This window comes from Corvus cornix, chromosome 2 (assembly GCF_000738735.6).
Source record: "Corvus cornix cornix isolate S_Up_H32 chromosome 2, ASM73873v5, whole genome shotgun sequence".
Lineage (NCBI taxonomy): Eukaryota > Metazoa > Chordata > Aves > Passeriformes > Corvidae > Corvus > Corvus cornix.
Window position 1 is genome coordinate 135161212 of NC_046333.1, and position 24526 is coordinate 135185737.

A 24526-nucleotide genomic window follows, 5' to 3' on the forward strand; every position below is an offset into this window, starting at 1 on the left:
AGTAATGTGTAGCCATTCTTTCAGAGGGAGAAATGAAATTACGTTTGGTTTTTGAAGTCTTATTTGTAAGAAACTGCAATATTGTTGCTCCTGTGTCAAGAAAGCTTTTTTTTGTGTGTGTGTAAAAAGGTACATTTCTTAAGCTAGAGGTATTCCTACTAGCACTTTAAAAAAAAAAAAACCAAAACAAAACAGTGTAAAGTAGGTAACACCTACCCCCACTGTTTTGGGAATGACCAAGTAAATTTTGCCGTATGACAAGTACATCTTATGAATTACAGGATGATTTTCATAGAAGTTTCTGACAGTCAGAGCATGAACATACTTTATTTCAAGTAGGATGATATCCCAAAGGTAAAGAGCTGTCGTGAAGAATATGTTGCCCTGCCAAGACTTTCTTCCGTGTCAAGCCAAGGAAGCCCTTTTTCATGTTCCTCTGTGGTTCTCAGCTGTGGTTGTACAGTTGAGACAAAGGACCTGGCAGGTCTCAATTAGGCATCTCAAACAGACAGGTCCCAGCCTTTACAGGTTCTGACCAGTGCCTTAAATTCCACAGACACTTAGTGCAAATTAAAAAGCACTGGTGTAACGTGCTCAAAGCACGATATCCTGCTTTAGAAGCTGGTTGCTGCATTCTGCACCCGCTTCAGCTTTCAAATGGATTTAAAACGTAGCCTCAGGTATAGCGCATTGCAGTAGTCTAATCTTGAGGTGATAAAGGCATGACTGATTTAACCATAGCTTCTTTTTATCTTGGACTGGGGTCTTTTCATTTTAACCATTTTAAGGAAATGGCCTTTCCTGAATCAGCAGGCTTGCTTCAGTTCTTACTATATAATAAAGCACAAGAGCAAGCCTCTCTCGGTGGTGAACACCTATGAACGTGTAAACCTCACAGGATGCCAGACCCCAAGAACTGCTGCTGTGGTCCTGACCTGCCTTACAGCTCACACAATATGCCACTAAGGTGCATCAAAGGGAAGCCACTGCTGGTATCCCTCAGTGGAGCTGCCAAGCTTTACAAGCAGCCGGGGTCTTGTGAAGTTTTGCTTTCATATTAAAATAAGTTTATTTACATATCTGTGCAGCTTGGGAGCAGAGCTATGGGAGAATGGGAAATTCTTTTGAGGTGTTCACCAGTTCTTCTGGGCTAGCAGACCTTTGAGACGAAACATCCTGTTCCTCCTCCAGCCTATCTCTAGTGCTTAGAGACCACTTACAGCTGCAGAGCTGATTACAAATTTAACTGCCAAGCCGACCTGGAAGCTAATTTAGTGATAACCACGGAGTTCTTTAAGTTCCAAAAAAGCCCTGTAAATGGGGAACAGTAAAGCAGACACACATGCTGACTACCTGCTGCTGCTGCTGCTTCACCTCAGAAGGGATGAGGCCTAGGCCCCTCTCCTTGTCTGGAGGAAACTGGGGTGGTGGCCTGGGACTAAGCCTACCACTTACTAAAGGAAAAATTAATCTCCATGAGAAAGTCAAACGGTATCTCTGTATCTCATTCTTCCTCAGCAGTATGTGGTTAAGTATAATCCTTTCCCAGGACATATTATTTGTCCTGTCTATGTAGATAAACTATTGCCCAGCACAAGAAGATCCTGATATTATTTGAGGCTTTTTGATACCACCTTAATGCAGATAATACCCTTAGAGATGGAAGAGACACAATGAAATGTCAGACGTCTGGAAAGAAGTAAACCAGAAATAGGAATTAGATCTTGTGAAAATTAAATAGATTATCCTTTCTGCACTTAAAAGATAGAATTTTGGTTTGTTCTGTTTTTTAACTTGTCCTCCAACTTAGGAAAAAAGAATACTTCTTTGAATGTCTTAATCATTTTTGGTGTACTTGGAAAAGTCTTCTAGCTGGATAATAATTCACTGTCTTTTGATTATACTTGGAATTGCCAGAGACTGAAAGCACATATAAGCACAAAAACATATTAAAGGCTTGGCTGAAATGGCACTTGGAGAAATGCAGCAAGTATTGGAGTGTGTCCTGATCCTCCTCTTCATTATTGCTATGCAGCCATAGTTGCTAACATTCTTGCTTGTATTCAATTTGGGTATGATTCTCAGCTATGGGAAGAATAGCCACTTTTCATTGTTTCCATGGCAGCCTTAGCACTGTTTTGGTGTAAATTACAGTAAAGTTCAGACTTTCCTATGATAGAAGATAGAGATGATACTTTGATTACCTTTCATGTCATCTGCTGCAGCTCTTTTTCAGTCCTTGCCTAGTTCATGTCATTATTTTCTATATAGCCCCTATGTATATACTTTCCATTGATTTCATAACTGATAATATCAGGCTTCTTGATAATTTACATAGAAACTTAACCAAATTTTAAAAAATAAAATTGTTTTGTTTACTGGTCAATTATTAATTAGAATTTAAATTCAAAATGCAAGTGCATGTGGTTGGGTTGACTCTTGTAATACTTCATATAAGCAAAACATACTTTCTGCAACTTCCCATAGAGAAAGTCTTACTAGGAGTTGAGACACTGCATGTCTCTGGTTTCAGTATTTTCTCACTAGGTAGTTATATTTTTGCTAGATGTTACATTCCTTTTTCCTAATTTCATTCATAATTTCTATCTGTTTTTTCCCATACTCAAGGAATATGAATAATGTCATGAAGTTCATATAAAAATGTGACTTATGCACAAGCATTTGTATGAAAAATGTAAAATCTAAAATTAAAATTAAGTAAGAAGTAGTGTATTGGATAAAATAGTATTGGAGTCTAAACAGACAAAAACCCCACACAAATATGAAGGCCTGTAATATTTGATGTCTGTCTTTATTTATCATTATTGTTAAAATATTAATGTAATTATAGTATATATTCTTTAAGATTATTGATTTAATCTTACATAACTAAAATATTTTAAGCAGTATCTTATTTTCAATAAATATTTTCAGGTATATTTTGTGAATGTAATATGATCTGTGGTAAATGTTCATATTCTTCACTACATTTCTAGGATAGTTATCGATAATAAATGTGGGCAAAGCATTTGGAATGTCCATGTAAATATGATTTTCTGTATCTTCAGGTTTTTTTATCTTGATCAGTCGTACAGCATATCACAATAAAAAATAGGTTAAGACAACTAGAGAATTATTGTTGGAATATAAAAATAATTTAATTCTCTTACAAAATGTTGGAATGTCTTGGACAGAATTATATCTCAGAAAAAAAGAATTAAAAACTACATTGTGACTTTTGTACTTTGTACTTCTGTTGTGGTTTCATTCTTGATACAGAGAAGAAGTGTCTGTGATAGAAGTCTAACTGCCACATACTGACAAACTCAGAATTTTGCCGTTTGATTAGTAAAAGGAGTTAAGTGTTAATAAATTTGAGGCCTCTGCCTTATCTCCTCAAATACCAAATTCTCTAAATACAGAATCTGAAATACAGACAGGAGATGGCAAATTGCCTGCATGCCTTTCAGGTGTGATGATGTCCTTCTTTACTTTTGAGTTTTTTAATGTATTAATACAACTTGTTTTGTAGTCTTTTTGCAGTGAATCATTAGCATTATTATTATTTCAGACATAGTAAAATCACACATCAACACATAGCGAAAGGGGAAAAATTCCCTTATCCATTCTGAACAATTTCCTATGATAATACAAATGTTACCCAGGACAGATCTTTGAAATGAATACCGATTCTTTAAATTCTTTCCTGTCTGTTTCAGGAAATAGGGAGATCCCACTGATAATGAAGTACAATGTGTCTAAAGTTCACTTCTAAACACTTGGCTCTTTGCTTTGAAAGTCATCTGCATTCCCTTTATAATTCTCAGCCACCAGAGATCTGCCTAATCTTGGAGATCTGATCCAATATCATTCGGAAAAATCCTTGATAATAGTTTCGCCATTCAATCAATGAAAGAACTAAAGCTTCCTGCTTGTGTCTTCTTTAAAAAAAAATCCTGAGGCAGGGGAATAAGTCTTTGGCTTATGGGTTTGGAGATTTTGTTGTTTGCAAATAAAATGATTATTACCATTATTATTCAAGTTCTTAATCAAGGCGAACAAATGGCATCTGTTTGTTATCATTCTTCCTACAGAAGACAAAGGCTTCAGTCCCTATGGTACTGACTGCTGGCCCCAAGTGGCTGCTGGATGTGACTTGGCAAGGAGTAGAAGACAACAAAAACAACTGCATTGTGTACAGCAAAGGTAAACACAAACCGATTTTTTTCTTTACTTTCTTGCGTAAGCTACTGAGATAAACATATACCTGTTGCATACTAGGAAAATTAATGCTATGTCTGCCCTTAATGTCAGTTTTTGTTCCCATTTTTTTCCCATGTTCTGGTTTTGCCTTTTTTTTTCCTTCTAGTGATATAAAAACCCCAGAGGGTGCCTGTAGTTTATTAAATACTTTATAAACACTGAAGGACATCAGCTGACATAAAATGTACCATCCATTTCTCTCTGAGAGTCAGTACTCTGGGAAACACCGGTAAAATCTCTACACTTTGAATAGGTGAATTCCTTTTGACATTTTATTGGGCATACTGGATATCATTTCTCTATGCTGCATTACGTTGTAGACTACTAACTGAAATCCAGTTTTATATGGAGAATGAGAACTTGATTAGACTATGAAAAGACTTTGTGTCAACATGGTAACATAAGATAAATGGAACTGGATTTCAGGGTTGTCACGTCTGACATTCCAGTCTCTGCATAGTGGCATGATGTGATGATACTTCACTGGAGTGTATTGGCTCGTGGCAATGGGTATCACTTCTGTCTTCCATGGATTTTCAGATTTGTTCTTACAAGGTTGCCCACCAAGGATGCGTTATCTAACCCACCACATCTAACAGCTCCTTTGGTTCAAGGTGCTCAGGCTTTTGCCTTGCATCTTGAACCAACACAAAGGAGCCTTGGGCTTGGTCCATAGCACCATGGACTATGCACACTATTCGGTCAGTTGCTGTGAAAGCTTTCTAAATGCAGCTACAGAATCATCACTACGTGTTTTTAAAAAAGTTAAACAAAACACCACTTGAATACATGGAATAAAAATAACGTAGTGTAGCTGTGTTCAGCGTTCACCCTACAGATCAGGTTGCAAAACTGTGACTTTTCTTCCTTTTTTTGATTGATTTCCATCACCAATCTCAGCACTTTGTGAATACTTTAGAACATGCACTGTTCTTGTTTAATTTCTTTTAGGTTTTATTTCTAACCAAACAGACCTACTGAGATCAAAGATTTGTTTGCTGAGGCAACCTAGTGACCATTTCAGCATACAAGCATCCAGGCAAATAAGCACCCATATCAATATATTAACATACAAAACACTAATCATAACATCAAAGACTCCTAAAAACTTACTAGAAACAATTACAACTTGTTCCTATAATCATTGCAATTTATACACTTATAAGAGGATTGCTTTTAAACTGCCACAAGCCTTTGAAAGTTGAAACGCTGAAAACAGGGAATTTGCATGTTAAAAATGAGTTGCACACCAGGGTCTTATAAATTCTTTCTATTATAATTACAAAATGTCAACACATTCATTCTACAACCTAAAACACCTGCAGTACTAGAGGACTGGGCTCAGATCTAAAAAGGGTTGAGTTGCCCTTCCTTCACAGCTTGCTGATTGCAGCCCAAGTGGAAAAAGCAGCAGAGTGCTCTGAGTAGCAAACACAGTGAAGCTTTTTGCATGAATCCAGAGCTTCAGTTTACTGTTCGTAATATTGAATACACACAGGCAAACTTTTCTGCAAAAACTTTTTAATGTAATGGGAAACTACTTTCACTCCAAAACATAGCTCCTGCAAATTCCCATAGGATGATGTCTTATCAAGTATTATATTCTTTCTGTAATTATATTAATACTTAGCACATATTTACCAGTTGGACTTTTCATCTTCAAAGTATTTTACAAACGTTATCTAATTCATTAGACAGTCTCAGTGCAGTCTGATTTAATCTATTGAAATATGATTTATTTTTTTTCAAATAGTAAGAACTTGCTTAAGTTTGATGCAATCTGATTAGCCCAAAATATTAGTATTTTCATTCAAAGGTGATGGATTTTGTTTCACTGATTATACCAGTTATTTTGGTACTTGGTTAACAAGGTATGGTGAGACAGCTGAACAGTATTCAAGGTGAATTCTATTGTCTCTACCACAGATGCATATTATAACTAAGGTTGAGGATAAATTTGAGGATAAATACATGTTAAAAAACTGCTACTTCACTAAAATAATGCAGGAAGGAAGTTGTAGCTATGCTTTGCTTCCACTGCATTCTGTTCCTCTCTTTGAACTCTGAGGTGGCTGCTCTGTCGGTCATTAAGCACCTACCCTTGCCTTGAGCTCTACTGGGATTTTTGTACTAGAAAGATTAATTGGCTTGGATCACAAAACAATGTCAAATAGAAGATGGTAAAATAAATAAATAGAATAATGTTTCTTCCTTCAATTTGTATCTCATCATTCCAGATTACATTGCTTTGATTTGTGTTAGCTTTCTGTCTCCTATAGTGCCATTACTTCTAATGAAACGGTGTCAGCTGGCATGTAGCTGTAATTCGATGTTATGTTGTAGTTGCATGTGTATAATTTGGTTAGTTTGCTTAGCAATACGTTGTTATTTCTGAAAGCAATTAGCTGAACAAATGTGTGGAATTATCCGTGTAGCAGATTTGGTCACCTGGGAGCTGTTTTCCATACAAAACTCAAGATGAGATGAGTGGAGTAAATTGGCACATTTCTAAGAGGAAGATAAGTTTAGAATTGGCTAACAGTACATGGTACTGGTTGATCAGTTGCTGACTCAGAAGCACATGCCATATCTCCTTTTAGCTCATTACAGAGATATCTTTGAGAGCAGAATTTTCCCCAGATCCTTCAGGAGAACATAGGAATGTCAGTCTGATTTCCAATTCACTAGAGGCTGTGGAGCACTGTAGTCAACCACATATTGCACACAGAATAATCACAAGGACAGGAACCTAGAATGTATGTTCTATTGAAAGAGAATTTGAGCTGGCTGGTCCTATTTGCCTTCAATGCTCTCCATAAAATATTTTCCCTAGGCAAGCAAACAAAACGTATGTGTGCATATCTATGTGCGCATATATCTATATACTGATAAATTTATATATATATATCTCTGATGTACACATATAGGATTATATATCTAAGTTATTACAATGCAATCACAAGTAATCTTCTATACAAACCTTTAAATAAAGAAACCAGTTATTTAAAATCACACATCAGAGTACATTCAAAGTGGATAGCTATGAAGTAAATACTCAGTATTTGAAATAAGTGCTATTCTAATTATTCAGTTTAGTCTAGGATACTACCTGTATTTTTTATAATTACATTTCCCCAATACTAGGACAAGTTAGAAAAGAGAAAAACATTTCATTAGTGATAGTTAATTATTGTTCCATTTTACAAATTCTGCTACAAGCTGGCTACTCATGGCACATGCCATTATTCCACTCCATTTTCTTGAAACTTTTACAACTGTAGTTGCATTCAAAAGAAATGCTCTTTTTGTTTTAATATTTATCATAAACTTCCCTCGTGTTTCAAAATGGACTTTCAAAAAGTCTATTCAGTAATTTGAGATATGTCTTAGGAACTGAGATTTGAGAGACAGATTTTATGCATTACAGCTTATTTAGAAATATATGTTCTTTTCAAAAAAAAGCTTCAGCATAATTCAAGCAAGTTACAGTGGTAAGAGGTATTAATGCATGAACTGTATGAACTGTATGGTCATTGCCACATAGTGTACTTGAGAAACATTTTTGGCTAACAGAATTGTGCACCAGACCTGGAAAATCTCTAAGACCATGGGTGAGAGTCTCCCCACAAGCTAGGAGGGGGCTGGGATATTTATTTACTGAAAATCTTTCACTGGAACTGCAAGGATTTTAAAAAATAAATTATGACTGACCAGAATAGAAACAGTATAAAAACCACAGTTGCACAGACTAAAAGCCATGCTCATGTAACAGACATTTTTCTAGATATTACTTAAGCCATTTATGTGAAATGTATGGGTACCGTATGTTTAGTGGCATTGTTAAAACAGGGTGTCTGTACAAATATTTAGCTGTGGGAATTATAAAATCATAAGGCGATTAAGTTAGCTAGTTGTGAAATTCCAATATTGCTTTTTAAATGACTTCAGGATATAGGAGGTGCTAAGGTTATTATCTGTTATCAGGAATACAGCGGAATTGTACGACTGGATAATAACTAAACAACTGACACAATGTAAAATTACATTATCAGTGTGTTAAAACAAAATTGCGCCCTAAAGGAGTCTACATGCCAGCTCAGAGCTGCAGTGTAATTATGCTTAACTCTGATAATTAAAATACAACGGAGATCAACAGAATCATTTTCATTAAGAAAATTATTAATGATGGTGGTATAACAGTAATTGATTGCAGAGCACCACAGGATAACTCTGTGCAGGAAAGCCAACATGTGTAACGTGTGTCTGGGCCGGTCGGGTTGCGTTGCGTCCCACTGAGCATGCTGCCGGCCAGGTGGCAGCCAGGGGGCACGTCTCCTGCTGCAAATCCTAATTTAGGAAACGACCGCTTTGCAGGCTGCCCCTTGGAGGGACAGGGATGGGTGCTGGTGCACAGGATGATGGGATGGGGTCGGGTACGGCTGCCAAAAAGGAGGTGGCTGCAGGCAGTGACTTGCACACTTCTTAAGCCAGCCATCATCTCAGTTTGTGTGAGGCAGTGTTTGGTTTTGCATTTCCATTAGTGATTTACTGATGTTATTTCCTCCTCTGCCTGGCCTCACTGAGTAGTTTATGCCCTTCGTTATTTCTGAGAGGAGCGGGTGGAGAAAAAACCCATCCTTGCCCCAGTGCGGTTCCACAGGCACTGCATGACATCTCCGTAAGTGATTCCACAGGACGCTCCCGTTAATTGTGCTGGTGGTGCGGACACATGATATCGAGAGCCATAAAAAGCCTCCATCTCTGTAAGTGAAATCTCAGTCGGTGCCCACTGGGCGACTATAACAAAGTTCTTGCTAGGAAGGATATTGCCTAAGGGTGAGATCCGAGAATTGTCATTTTCTTTTGGTGAACGAAAGACAGGGAGTGGGGGGAGGGAATTTCTGGGGAGTGCTGCTCCACACAGCTAAGGGATGGGTGCTTGCTCAAACAGACTCAGCTTTTGAAAGCTGCCCAAAAGAGTCTATTCTCCAATCACAGTAGAGAGGAAGCCTGCTAGGGTGGATTTACAGAACGATATTTAAAATGACAGCTGCCCACACCGAAACTGTGTCATGTAGCTAATTTATAAATGGAAGCTTGAGGAAATGCAGCACAGAGGAGAGGGCAGGTCAGAAGTCAGGACTAGAGGCAGAGGGCTTTGCTCGACCCTTCTGGGGCTTCCCCTGGCTACTGAGCCCCATAATTCACGTAAAATAAGTCAGTAAATGCATAACTGGTTACTTACTTCACTGGTACTGGGGTGGCTTATTTAGCTAGTGTGTGTGCCATATACTGAAAATACAAACATTGTAAAAGGGTTGCATGAAACTACTAGTAAAGGTTGAAGGCGATTTTTAATTAATTTTGCTAATTTAAAGTAAACATTCTAATTTTTAACATAAAGGAAAAGTCAATTGTAGCAACAGAGGGGTACTTAAATTCTTCTTTGGTGACAGAGAATTATTTTTCTTGATTGTTCTGTGAGATCCTTGATATGATGTTTTCCCCAGCAAAAGAGTTTTCAGCTAGCAAATACTTTTTTTTCCTCTGCAGCTTCAGGCAATGTAATGGTACATTGCACCACAGACATACAGCATCAGGGACCCTAATGAGACAGAGGTCAAACATCATAAGAAGTTTAAACACTGCTACATTAGAATATGAGTATAATTTGGTTTGGGTCAGAGAACAAGTTGTTTAGTAGGCCAAAGGTTAACTTGGGCCATGTATTTTAGATTGCAAGGGGCTTTTTTCCACATACTATTAAAAGAAAATGGAGTAAATTTACTAAGTCTGTTCCACATGGACAGTCAGAAAACTGCAGTATCTGCTGTCCTACTGGATGCCTTCATTATCTATACAATGTGCTGAAGCATTCAGTGGTGCTAAAGGTTTTTGTTCTTTCTTTGTATCCAGTGACAAAAAAAATCTGAGTTTTTAACAGAATACATGTGACACCCTAATATCAAAGGTCTATGGAAGAGCTTGTTTTGGATTTCTTTTTACACAATACTGAAAAATTGCAAAGTATTTCTCAAGAGAGGTATAATTACATGCATAATGCTTACATAGAATAATGTATCTGCATTTACAGTCACTGGAAGAAAATGTTGTGGATACAGACATAAGGGCATGATTGGTAAGCAAGTAGACTTCAGGCTCCCTCTTTGGTTTTGTAGGGATGTTGATCAAATGGCATTGTTGTGAGTGAAACCATTGCAAATTAGTCCTGATGATGTGCTTGCTGGACACGGAAGGAGAAAATATTTTGCCTCCATCACTAGTGGTTCCTATGTCTTGTTGATAGCAGTCACAGTATTGAGTACTTAATTCAGACACTATTCAGCTTCAAAGAACTCACAGAGCAGAACTGTACTTTTTCCTTATTTTAATTTTTTACCTTTGTAAATAGATCCAGTGGGGGATTTTCTGCTTTAGGGAGTTAGAGGTTAGGGCCTTGTATATTGTCTTAGTTATCAACAATAAGAAGGTTATTTTATGCATCTTTATGAATATGCATATAATAGCACGCAGTATATTATTACATGCCCTTTAAATTCTAAGCATATAGATAATAAAGGGAAGATGACAAGAAATACAGGAGTACAACTAAATTTCCACTTCTAATATGAAAATGCTTTTGTTCATTATTAGTGCGTTTCATTTACGTAGCAGCCAAATGGTATGGTTTGTTCTCAGGTGTATATTGATTTGGGTCTTTTTTCTTATGTTGTTATCACTTATTATGTAGTGTATTTCATAGTTTGAAATTGGAATTATTTTTCATTTGAGGAGACAAGGAAATAGGCAGAATACTGACATGATTTGCACAGAATTATGTATTTTAGACTGAAGCTATAGAAAGCTGTAAACTGAGTCCAAAACTCGCCTATGAGAGCATGTTCAGGATGAAAAAGCAGCCCAGTCTGCACTTCACACTGTGACCATATGAAAAGAAATATTGCTTCATACATTGAGACCACTGGCAACAATAAATGCAAACAGAATGTAGAGATTTTTTTTTCAATGTATGTATTTTTCTAAGTCAATTGCAGTAGAATCAGTCATTTAGAATTTTTTTAAGAAAAATGTTGTCATTATTTTCAGGATATGATACATAGGCTAAATGTGTTTTATTTTTAATTAATTTTTTTTTCCATTGTGCTGAGTAACTGTTGAGGATTGCAATAACCTTGTGACCCCTGGGGCTCATGGTACCATTACCTCTGTCATCTTCCCTACAAAGCAAGAGGGAAGAAAAAAAGCCCCCAAATTTGCTGAGCCACACATTTCAAGTTGTCGACAGCCCCATCCACAAGAAAACAGAAGAAAATATATATGCACTCTGTCCTGTCAAAAGGCTTTCACCTTATCTTGAGAGACTGTCAGGGCAGGAACATCATGGAATGGACAGGAGTCTATTAAATTAATAAGCTGCTGGATGGTGTCTGGAGAGTTATGATGCTCCATAAATCCAGTTTGATCATGGTGGACAAGGTTTAAATCTGCAGCCTCCTAATACACATCCAGGTCCTGGATTGGATTTTAAGTTTTGTGCTGGAGACACAGAGATAGTCCTGTAGCTTGTGAATTAAGATTTATCATTTTTTCATACTTTTTTTCCCCCTACACTTCCTGACAAAAATGAAAACACCTTAGGGATCCTGGCAAATGTTACTGCTTGAAATGAAAGAGCTGTTGTCAAGGTGAAACCATGACCTAGAAGCCTAATATCAAACCTGGGTCATTCTTTTCAGGCAGCTCCATTGGTGCTGAGTATAAAATGTCTGTATGGGAGGAAACAGGGCTAGATTCATTCACCTGTTTTATAGTGATTCCTATTAAATACTTCTACTGTGCATTTGTGATACAAGACAAACTAATGGTGTGCCATGTAAAAGCAAAACCTGAAAAATGTTGAAATATATTCTTCCCCCATTCAAAGTTGTTGTGTGTATAATGGACACTGAGGTGTGAGAATTTTATGTCCCTTATCTCCAGATGGATTAAGTCTGGTGCTTATAATTCAGAGAAGACCCTTCTATAGCATTCAAGGTGCCAAGCTCCCAGCAAAACCTGTGTGATGGGCAGCCGTGATGTCCAAGTGGGTAGTGGAGCTGGGCTACCTGGAATGCAGTGTTAAAATCATGTTGGATGTGTTTTGTCTTTAGCAGCTTACAAGCAAGGCCATTATTATGGCACAGTGGGTGGAATTCAAGTGTTTCTTGGCCACTTAATTGACCTGCAAGTCAGTGATCTATTGTTAGGTCCCTAAGCTCCTATTCCTATTACTCTGGAGACTCCAGTAGGCAATTGCTGTGCTTGCCTGCACAGGCAATGGCAGAGCCAGCACTTCTCTCTTCTCAAACTCCCTAGCCATATTTTGGATCCTGACTAATTTATTTATTAATGATACTTAGACTCTGTGTTACTTTTAGAAGCAATTTGTGCTCATTTTTGTTTTCATTGTTAATAAAGGAGCTTAAGGAGGCTTCCTGACATTAGAGAAGTCTAAAACGGTTGTATATGTTAAAGGAAATGGATAACTCATGTTGCAATACTGGGGACATGGAGATTTGTTTTATGCTCAGGAAAATGGATTCAGAGCCAAAAGCAATTGAAAAAAAAGCTCTTCTGGAGTGTAGGTTTCCTTAAACAGAAAATGGGATCAAGATGTAACCCTTAGTCATCCATACATAAATCTCCCTCCACTGTCTTTCAGGAATTGCTTAAGAGCTGTAGCTAGAGATCATGTGTGACTGAATCCTGACCTCTCTATTGATCCTGGGGATCAATGTGTGTACTCTCTGATCCAAAGATCAATGTCAGCATTTCCCTCCTTCTCCCATGGTATTCCAGCACTGCTCACTAGTGTAGGCAGAGGCCACAAGGAGCAGGACTTCACAGCAGAGCACCATGGTGCTGAGGCCAGCACTGCAGACCATGTCTGTTTTTCCTAATGCAATGGCAATTGCACCCTGTTCTTTGAGGCAGGTTATGAAGAGTGTATAGTGAAGTGGGGAGAAGGGAGACTGAAGGTTACGGAAAAAACTCTAGCGTGGCAGAAAATACAGGAGTGCCTCATTGCAGTTCTCCTTGCACTTGAGGCAGGATGTTCCTAGTGCCTACAGCTACCCTTCTTCTCACCAGGGCTGGGGCACCCCTCAGTCTTCCCACTGTTTTAGTCTTCTCTGAAGAAAAGTAAAGAAAATATGGAGAAGTTGAAACCTGCTTCAATGTGTTTTTAATATCTAAGAAATGAGCTTTTGTTACTGCGGGCACAGAGAGAACTCAGCAGTTTTTTTAAAACGTAAGTTCTTTCCATGTTAGAAAAAACATGGAAAAAATTGCTGTTTCAGATTTGGTTTCTTATTTCTTATTTCAGTTTCATTCTGTCAGGGCATATGGGGCAATGTGATACTGACAACCAAAAATCCATGCTAGAGTGTGCTCAAATTCTGATAGTTGAAGCAAGTTGTGATGTTGAAGCAAATTTACTAGACATGTTCTGTGACTGAGTGGTGATGCACATGACTGAATTGGTTGGTGGCAGGCAGGACCAAGGCTTGTTTCTGGAGCAGAAATTGCCTGTAAGACAATTTTCTATGATAATATCATAGTATGTAGGCATATATACTTTCATGCATTCATACACATAGATTTATAAACAGAAATGACAACCTCAGGCCTCAGTTTAAGACCTCAGCCTGTATTTAACTCAAGATGCAGAAGGTTCTGAAATCTCTTCCTATAGCTGCAATATATACTTCTGCATGGGTGGCTCCCATCTATTCTAAACAATTATACTATCATAGGTTAGTAGTCATTAGGAGGAAATATTATTTGGAAAAGACTTCAGAAGATAGAAAGAATAAGTCCTAGCTAACATTGTTAAGGCTTAAGAAAATTACTACTATTAGCTTTATAAATCACAAAGGAATGTTAGTTTTGCAATAAAATGGTGAAAGTAGAAGACAACACAGAGAAAAATATGCAATTTAGGGAGTGCAAAGCAATGTAGTAAGAATGTTGAAAAGTTAGATTGTATTAGAAACACTAGAAGAGGCATTTATTCAGACTTATCAGATGGATAAAGTAACCATTGTAACGTTTTATTTAAAAAATCAAGATGCACAGTCGGAGCCCTGTAATACATACAGGGCTCTGTAACTTTATTTTGGTGAATGAAAAATTCTTTTTTGAAACAGTGATGGTGTAGACACACATACAAGTTGAAATCTTCCTTTTACAATTGAATACATAAAAATAATGTATTAGAAGCATGTAAGGACAGTGCACTAATTATTCAAGGTCTGAACAAATGAAAGACATTTTTGAGAAAACTGATAATCATTGGGTTAACAGGAATTGACAAATATGAATCACAGAATCATGGAATGACCTGGGTTGGAAAGATCTTAAACATCATTTAGTTCTAACCATCCTGCTGTGGACAGGGACACCTTTGACTGGACCAGGTTGCTCAGAGCTCCATCCAGCCTTGCCTTAAATATTTGCAGGGATGGGGCATCCACAACTTCTCTGGGCAACCTGTTCCAGTTTCTCACCACCCTCACAGTAAAGAATTCTTTCCTGATATCTAGTCTAAACCTACTCTCTTTCAGTTTGAAGCCATTCCCCTTTGCCTGTCACTAAAAGCTTTGTCAAAAGTCCCTCTCCATCTTCCTTTTAGGCTCCCTTCATGTACTGGAAGGCCACAATTAGGTCACCCCAAAGAAGTGAACCTAATCTCTTCTCCAGGTTAAACAAATTGAATTCTCTCAGCCTTTCCTCATAAGAGAGGTGGTCCATCCCTCTAATCTTGGTGGTGTCCTCTAGATTTGTTCCAACAGGTCAATGTTGTTTCTGTTCTGGAGACCCCAGAGCTGGATGCAGCACTCTGGGTGGGGTCTCACTAGAGAAGAGTAAAGGGGCAGAATCACCTCCTTTGACCTTCTGCCCACGCTGCTTTTGATGCCCCCCAGGACACATTTGTCTTTCTGGGGTGCAAGTGCACGTTGCTGGATCTTTTCCAACCTGTCATCCACCAGCACCCTCAAGTACTTCTTGGCAAGGCTGCTCTCAATCTGTTCATCCCCCAGCCTGTGTTGATCCCAGGGGTTACTCTGACCCAGATGCAGCACCTTGTATTTGACCTTGTTAAACTTCATGAGATTCCCATGGGCCACTTCTCGATCTTGTCTGGGTCTCTCTGATGGATCCCATCCTTCAGGTGTGTCACCCACAGGTGTGTCAGCTTGGTGTCTTCTGCAAACTTGCTGAGGATGCACTCAATCCCTTTGTCTGTGTCATTAACAGAGATATTAAATAGCACTGGTCCCACTACTGACTCCTGAGAGACACTGCTTGTCACTGATCTCCATCAGGTCTCTGAGATGTTGACTGCTACCCTCTGGATGTGACTGTCCAACCATATTCTTATCCATCTAGAAGTCCATCCATCAAATCCATCTCTCTCCAGTTTAGAGAGCAGGATGTTGTAGGGGACCATGTCAGAGGCTTTACGAAAGTCCAGACAAACGACATCTGTAGCTCTTCCCTTGTCCACTGATGCAGTCACTCCATCACAGAAGGTCACTGGGTTGATTAGGCAAGACTTGTACTTGGTGAAGCCATGCTAACTTAAATTGAAAACTAAGGTGAAGTATTGTTGGTCTTCAGCTGAAACAAATGTTCAGACATAGGATTGGAAGCATCTGAGATGTAGGGGAGATAACGTTGTCTTTGGCCAGACAAAACATTTGCTGACATGGTAAGATGGGCAATTGAACTTAAAGTATGAGATGAAAAGGAAATGTTTTACACAAGGAAATGAGAAGGGTGGCATCAAGTGATCACTATGCATCTTCTATTAATAATCTGTTCTTTTAAACGTGAACAGGCTCGCTTTTATGGTGACTGCACGTGCATTTTAATGGATTTAAATTATGTGATGTTTAAATGCATTTTCAAGTTACAATTAAATGAAAATTTAAAAAAAGGACTGACAGATTGCTAAGGCTAAGCCAGTTCTATGATTAAGGTTCAATTAAATTATATTTATCATTGGAGCAAATGAAGTATAAAATCACAAACAATGATATTTTTCAGTGGCTTACTTTGATGGAAAGTGTAGTCTTAAGTATAACTTTGAGACTTTTATCTTTCATTCCCTCCCACGGTAGAAATTAATTAGGGCTAAACAAGCGTTGGCTGTAGGTTCAGAACCCCATCCCGAGTCTTTTGTGGACCAGTGGTCCAGGAGCAATTTACTGTTTGTCATGCAAAGTATTACATATTTTATTTGGGTTTAACTAGCTAAGTTAGGGGGAAAGCTTGAAATTTTAACAGTGGTTTAAGGAATTGACTGGTTTTGTTGCTTTTATGGAAGCCACTTCTGGTCCTTTTCACTCTCTCAAAAGATCTGCTAAGACTGATTCTTTAAATATGGTCCTGTCTCTTTCCATACTTTCTGTGTAAATCCCTAAATGTCAGAAGCTCTGCAATGAGTCGAGACAAGGCTGTGTTTGTACATGCCAGCTATTTCTCAGTTTTATCCAGTGTACCATAACAAGTGAAGCACGAGAGTTTTCTAGCTTGCCACAATATGATCTTCAGCTTTATGTAGATGTGGCGCTGCTCTGTATTTTTGATATACTTCCTAAAATTCATTATTTATTTGTTCTTCCTTTTTCCTACAGAAATTTATGTAAAAGAAATTATATTCTGCATTCTCTTTTATTGGTTTGATCTTAATTTTATAATCTAGGACATAAGTGGATTAACTTTGGACATTGAGCAGCTTGAACTTTTTGATACCTTTAAAAAATTATTCTCAGCATCGTAAAATTTGTTCTTTCAAAATGCCATTTCTCTTCTTTTTTAAAGAGTGATGTTAAGCAAGAAAAAATTAATTTTGGATCAATTACACCTAAAAAAGCTCTATAATATATTCAGCTAGAAGATTCCAAAAAAGTGATGAGCTGATACATGACCTTCTTCTCTTTAAGAACATATGAACACATTCAGGAAAGTGAAGCATGATTCTAGTGCTAGTGTGTTCTTAATTCTAGTGCTAGTGTGTTCTTAAAAAATTGAATAGTTGAATACTCAAAGGACTAATTGTACAGAGAGAATTCATTTCTGAGTCAGAGACATCTCCAAAAGCACCCATTGGGAAGAACTTTCCTTAACAAAAGCATTTTCTTAAATTGGATTCTTTTCAGTTAAACTGATACATGGGAGATCTAAGAGTTGGTCTTCACGCTGAAGATACTGAGGAAAATTCTTAAGTTCAGGACTGCTATTTTTGTGTGTTAGTCTTGTATGGCTGGGTCACATCCCATGTGTCATCTCTGGGATGTTGATGTTACAGAGGAATCAATAGAAGCTGATTAGCAGAAGTTTTCTTTGAGCACTTTGGTGTGACAGTCTGCCATTAATATCCAGAAGCATTCTTTGTTTTTCCTTAGTTTCTTCACCTTTCTTTCTGGAGAAAAGTTGAGTCAATTTGCATTTGAAGTTTGCAGACTCCAGTCACTAGTATTGTTAGTTAATTAATTAGTTATTATTGTTAATAATGTTGGATACTGGGGAAAAAGGGAGATCCTGCAATTTTAAACACTAAATCTGAAACTATTTTGTCTTTTGGAAATGGCCCCAAGAGATTTTAGCTGTACAGCACAAATCAAACACCTGATTTATCAAACTATATCACTTTCACATAAACAACATGTCAGGTCCTGGTAAAAAGTTGCCTCTGATTCATTTTTCAATGAATTAATTTACTGTAGCCCCCAGAATTAGCTAGTGGATGCACAATCCCAACTAAACACAATAAAAAAAATTTACACCATTCCTCTCCCTGTTATTTATTGTCATATGGCAAGTCTCATAAAAATGGGTTAGTATTTGCTAAGTGAAAGAGTTTTGTAGAATAATGCTGTAAGTAGACAGAAAAAGAAAAAAAACTCTGAGAAAAAAAAATTAGTTTTACTTGGGAAACAATCTTACTTTCTTATGATATTGTTAAAGACAACTTCGAGTTTTAAACTCAATATTCTTGTAGAGTTGCTATATTATTTTGCTTTATCCTGACATAAATATTCTTTCTATGGAAAATAGACTTCTTTCATAGCACTGAACTAGTTAGGCTATGTTGCCTAACACAAGGAACAGCTGTTAATGTTTTGGTATGTTTAAAATATTTTCTGTATATAGACCTTGGTTGGTACATTGTCTTTTTTTTCTTGTTTTTTTGCATCACAGTCAGTTACCTTCATTGGCATCTACTTGTACAAAATGGACGTAGTGGAGTAAAGACCCATCCCATAATTTGCCTACTTCATTGTTCTCATTTCTTTTCTCATTTTCTGACTCTGCAGAAATTAAGGTGCATAGAGGAAATGTCTAAGGAAGAATGAACCCCATCTCTGAGTAGTCCTTTCTTATCACGTATAATGTACCATAAATAGTATGTACCCAAAGATACTGAACTCTGCCCTCCAGAGATGGATAAAATTTGTCACTAGTCAGGATGAGCAATCAGAAGGGACTGACAAGTCCCTTGACTTCATCGTAAGTCCTAAATACTGTCTTAGCAGTAAGGGCTCTTTGGCAAATTAAAACACAAGAGAGAAGGCACATAGGACTTCATGTAGAATTCAGGCAATGAAAAGGAACTGCCAGAAGTAACTGAATCTCAGCATTTTGATATGTGGCTTGCTTAACTACATTTGCCTTTGTTCCCTTTTCAAAATGGCATGCATCATTCTGCCTTTTTCAGAGCTTATATAGCAGTCTATGTGTGATAATCTAGCAGTTAACTACATGTAGCTGGACTGCTAAATAAGTTTTGCAGAGTGATCACCTGCATATCATGTGGCATCTTCAAAATCCTTTTGTATTATCTGCCCAGAATATTTAGTATAAACTGAAGTAATAGTACACAAGAAAGAAAAACAATTATACAGTATTCTTCATGTCTGAGCAGCCCAAATAGTGAGTGCATGATTTAGATCATTTGTGACTGAAATGCAGGAATATTTTTCTTGATTGTAGGTGTTTTTTAAATGCTCTGTAAGATGTGCAGTATCAGTATGCATGCTTTTAAGGCAGGAGGCAAGAAGTAGGCATTTCAAGCCTTATTATTTAGGAAGGATTTGGATGCTTAACATGTCTATTTACATCGCTTTAAGGTCAAGAAAATAAAGAATTATTTGGAAGGATATTGATGGATTGTTGAAATGTAACTACTCAGTCAGTGAGACTTTTGATAACTCTGTATATATACCTGGAGTCAGAGGTGCTGACATGTAACATGGCTACATTTCATTAGGCGTATGCAAGAAAAGTGGGAATATTTTTGAATTAATTTGATGTGCTCCTTTTTTTTTTTTTATTTTTCCTTTTTCAGCATAGATAACTCTGGCTTTGGTAAATTTTAATATAAAATTTTTACTTACTTATCCCATGGACAACTCATTGCTTAGTGAGTTCCTTAGAGTAGCTCCTAAGAATTTGAAATCTTTCCAGTTCTTAGTTTACCACACATTTGTTTCTACCTGAGGTCACACTATTTCTTAGTAGTAGAAACAAATGTGTGGTAAACTTGTTACTGTCCTTTCATAAGGAGAAGAACCTAAAACTTGAAATGCTAGCAACAATTTTTTGGTATTTTATTTGCATTTTGCTTTGAATTGGGACTTTAATTCACACTTCCTCAGAAAGTACTGACGCTTAGATTTGGGAGAAGGTTGTAATTCTTGGCTTGAAATAATTTTTTCAGAATTGTACCCTTCCTTAATTCAAATTTTGGTCCAGTCTTAGGGCATTATGTAATTTTTTTAATTGGGGGAGATTGTGAAGACCTATTTCTCTTGGAGAAAAGGAAATACAGAAAGGTAACCAAAGAGACTGAACACAGTCTTATTCTACACTGTCAGGTTGTTCATAGGTCTCTCTAATACTTCTCAGGTTCTAGTCTGCTGGTGATATAGTTTCAATAGATACACTAAGGAAAGTGCCAAGACCAGCTTTGACAGGGTTTTCTTTTTTTTTTTTTCCCTTTTTTTCCCCCTCCTCCTCTTCTCTTTTAATCCCTGTGGGGCTCTGTGATTTTTCATAGCTGGACTAAAGTTGTGTCAACGGGAGACTTGCACCATAAAGAGTGAAATGTTAAAGAAAGCTACAAGGAACAGCTTTGAGGCAAGGTTTCAAGCTTTGTCATCACGCTTGAAGAATTTTCTGTTTAATGTACTGTAATGCAGTATTCAATGGGGACAAGTTTAATTGAGTTTTACACAACCCAGTTGGGAGTAGCGCTGCAAGGTAGGTGATGTCTAGGTTTTTAATCTTCCACTCCAGAGAGGCTTGTTGACGAAGTGGTTCTTTCTCTTTGTAAGAAAAAAGGGAAGCATGAGAAATGATACATCCGTGGATAAAACCAATTGGCAACCCCCAAAGGAATGAGGGCGATAAGGCGAATCCAGCACTTGTAAGAAATAAAAGAATCCAACTGTTCATTTAAATGAGAAACAACACATGTGATTGAGGAGGCAGGGAGGCTGGGCACTGGAGTGGGGAGGAAGGGACTAATAAACAGAGTGGCTGGTGTTGGAGTTAGGCGTCCTGCACAAACAAACCAGGGTTTGTTAGGCAGATTACCAAAGAGATAGTTAATGACATGTATTTTTTAAAGTAAAAGGAGAGCCAGGCATTTCCTATGTTGGAGAAGGTGGCTGAAGTGGCGGGAGGGAGGAAGCTGCTGTTAGGTAAAGCCCTACTTAAAGAATCACTATTCCTTCCCTGAGGCCTAACAGCAGCTCTCTATCAAACAGTGTAAAAATAGCACTGGACCCTGTCAAAGAGAAAATAATACCTTCTGTGTAAGCCTCAGTGTATTAAACTGTAGTCCTGTTCAAGTTACTTCTCCTAGAACTTAAGCAGCCGGAAGGATAAAAGCATGCAGTCAATATACTGCCAAATCATCTCCCTGCTCTGGCTCTGCATCCCTGCTAAAGCAAAAAGTGTTTATCTCTCTCTAAAAGCACTGTCTGCCCTTCATGAAAAATTCTCTCTTGCCAATCACATACAATTATGTGTTAGAGCTTATTTTAATTTTCACCTACAAACCAATGCTCTTCCACTTGTTTTCTCTTAAGATACTTAAGAGATTTGACCTGGTATGTGACTGAAAGTGTTTGCTTGTTTGCTTGTTTTCTTGTTTTGTCATCTAACAGTTGTATTGGTGTTTGGAGATGTTTTCCTCCTCTCTCTAGAGTCATTTTTTGGAGGAGATGCTGTGCTGTGCAGTGAGTGTTTTCAGGTTTCTTTTGCCATCTTACCATCTCTTATTTTGTCTCATCAGAATCAAGAGGACTTAACGCAGCGACTTTTTTGTAAATTATACTGGATACCAAGGCTGGCATGAGCTTAAACAAGCAGTAGTTGTGGAGTGCTTTGCTGCCAAGTAAGGTGTTTGCACGCCTTTTGGGAAGGCTGTGGGGCAGATGGGCAGCCAGCCAGGCCAGCCTTGCACACACCTCATGGGCTGCTTTCCCATTCCCCAAGCAAGCTCCAGAACCAAGTTTAGCCTCACACCTTTCTACAGACTCACCAGTAGCCCCTTCTTTGGCCTTTGGCTCCCACGCCCACCCCAGGGGAGGGAAGGTGGCCGTGGCTGTAGTCCAGCCTGCTTTTGGGAGGAGAGCTGGGGGTGGGTTTCATAATGGTGTGGAAAGCCTCGGTAACAAGCTATTGTGTGGGAGGGTTGAATTTCATCCACGGAACATATACGGTGAGAGAAATTGGAAATTGCATCAGAATATGCAGAATTTGCACTGTGCTGTTTTCTGAGGTACCACCAGAATCCCTGTTAAATTTATAAATATAGTGCACATGCAAAGTGTAGAGCTGAGCAAATAATTCACAATGAATAATTTATCTGACAAATTTAGCCTTTTTTCTGCTCATGAAATATCCATGAACAGATCTGTGATTTGTAACTGCAACCTTTACAGTGCATTAGCATAGGGGTTTTTTAAATTTAATTTCCTTGTGTAGTTTGGTGTAAAAAAGTAATTCCCTGTTATTTTTCATACTAGCATTTTAAATAGTCCAAAAGTAGACTTTGAAGTTCAGCCATCGACTAAGGGAAGGGGCGAAGGAGATAGGTGTTTTTACCTTGATGCTGCTGTTGTTTGTCCATAAACACTTTTTCTGTAGGCTACATTTACAGGGAGACATCACAGCAATTTTTATTTTTGCAGCCTCTGTATTTGGTGTAGAAAAACACAGAGCTGCCTCTTCTTTAATGGAAGAGGATATTCTGAGAAATAACATCCAATGATACAGAGATTTCAGGTAAAAACTGAGGTGGGAGGTCTTGGAAGGATGGGGCTGCACTCTCCCACTTTGTTAAGAACAATGTATATTTTCAAGGATTTGCCATCTATCTCTGTTGTAAGACATAGACTATATCCCTGCTATATCCTGAAAATGGCATCATTCTGGATGGGCTGAAAAATGACATCTGCATGGGCTGAAACAATGGGGAGAAATGAGACTTACATTTCATAAGACCTTAGCAAACTTTCTTGCCCCATTTTCAGAACAAAATGCTTGTGGCTAAAAAAACATAAACTAAACCCATTTGTATTTCTGAGATAAATGGTTTGAAAAATGTAGCATTAACATACATGCTTTCTGAATATTCTCAACATGGTTTTTTCCCCATTATCTCTTCATCTTTCTGTTCTAATACTTTCTCTATAGTCGAACAAAATCATCACTGTTTACTGTGATTAAACTGTGAGGAGTTTAACCAGTTTCACTTAAGTTATCAATTGAATCTCTTTTCAGCTTTGCTACAGAGAGGTAGGATTTTTTCACTGTTGATAACCTTACAATTTACTGAATTTCTACCATGATTTCAAAATTTCCAAAATATTTTTAGAATAACCCAAATTTTTTATTTATGTATGTAAAGCTATAACCTCAGAGGTAATGCTTAAGAAATGGGCAGAAATATAAGAAAATTCTATTGAGAAACTTTAATTAAGCGGGCCTACTGTAACCCAAACAATGTATTTGTTCTTCATTTGACATATTTAAGGATAATACATGGTTTGTGAGGCTCTCACAGATTTAATATATAGCTCTGCTCAGAAGAACAGCTTTAACAATACCTATCTGGTCAATAATCTCAATAATCTGCTTATTCTCTGCATGCAGAATTAAGTCTGTAGGCTTTTCTGGGGAAAAAAGTTTACTCCCTCTTTTCTGATGGTATATCAGAAAAGAAAGAGTCAGTTGGATTTTACTCATATGCTTTCTTCTCAGAACAATTTAATAAATTCTAAGTGGTTCTATATCAGTAGAAACCTACTGAGGGCATTGAATACCTTTGAGAGCTGCCATTAGAAAAAGACCAAATTTGGTCCTCAGAAACATCATATTCAGTGATGAGTGATATAGAAAGAACCCAGCTGGACTTTCAAAGCCAGGGTGAGTTTACACAACTTCTACTTCTTATAAATGACCAGAACACAGAAAGAATTGAAGTGTCATGAAAAGTCCAGCATCTATTTATATATTTATAATACACCACGACCCCACATAATAAAAATGAGTAGTTCACTAATTCATTTTTTGGTATTACATAATAACAAAAAAAGTCTTTAGGAAGATTTCAAAGCAAATCCCACAGCAGTCAGCTGAAAGAAGGAATTTTGGCATTTCTCCATCCTGCAGACATAAGACAGTTTTGGATATAAGAAAAATAGGCATAAAATACTCTTCTTGCCTTCTTTACAAAGCTGTTTCAAGCAAAGAAAAACCCAAATGCTCTCAGTGAATGAAGTATTCATACAATCCCCCAAAATGGTGTAGGTAGATTAGCATATAATAAAAGTAGATACTGTAGCAGGTTGTCTGAAATAATTCCAGATGTCAAGATCCATCCATTTTTGCATCCATCCAAATTCGTTGAAATCAGTGCTCAACCTGAATGGACATCTCTGAGCAGTTCTAGCCAAAGTCTGGTGAAGGGAAATCTAATTTGGCATCAGTGGAACTGGGATTAAGCTCATCGGGTAGACTATTTCAAGTCTCTAGATGTGATTCTGACTTCAAGCCTTCTCAGCATCTCATTTATACATGTCATAGTTTTACAGCTGAAACTGGCATAAGATCAGGGAACAATTTTCCAAGAACTGCCATACTGGTCATCTGTGTCTCTCTCACAGAAGTATAAATGCTTGTT

The 24526-nt window shown here is 37.6% G+C and overlaps 1 protein-coding gene across 2 annotated transcripts in view; it reads left to right on the forward strand.

Moving 5' to 3' along the window:
• The window catches only part of ZFPM2 (zinc finger protein, FOG family member 2), a 305880-nt gene that overhangs the window by 190904 nt on the left and 90450 nt on the right, over nt 1-24526 (forward strand). For both annotated transcript variants that reach the window (XM_010404866.3, XM_010404867.3), the window contains one exon: nt 4095-4206. In XM_010404866.3, coding sequence (XP_010403168.1) covers nt 4095-4206 — 112 coding nt within the window. The remainder of the gene's footprint in view (nt 1-4094; nt 4207-24526) is intronic.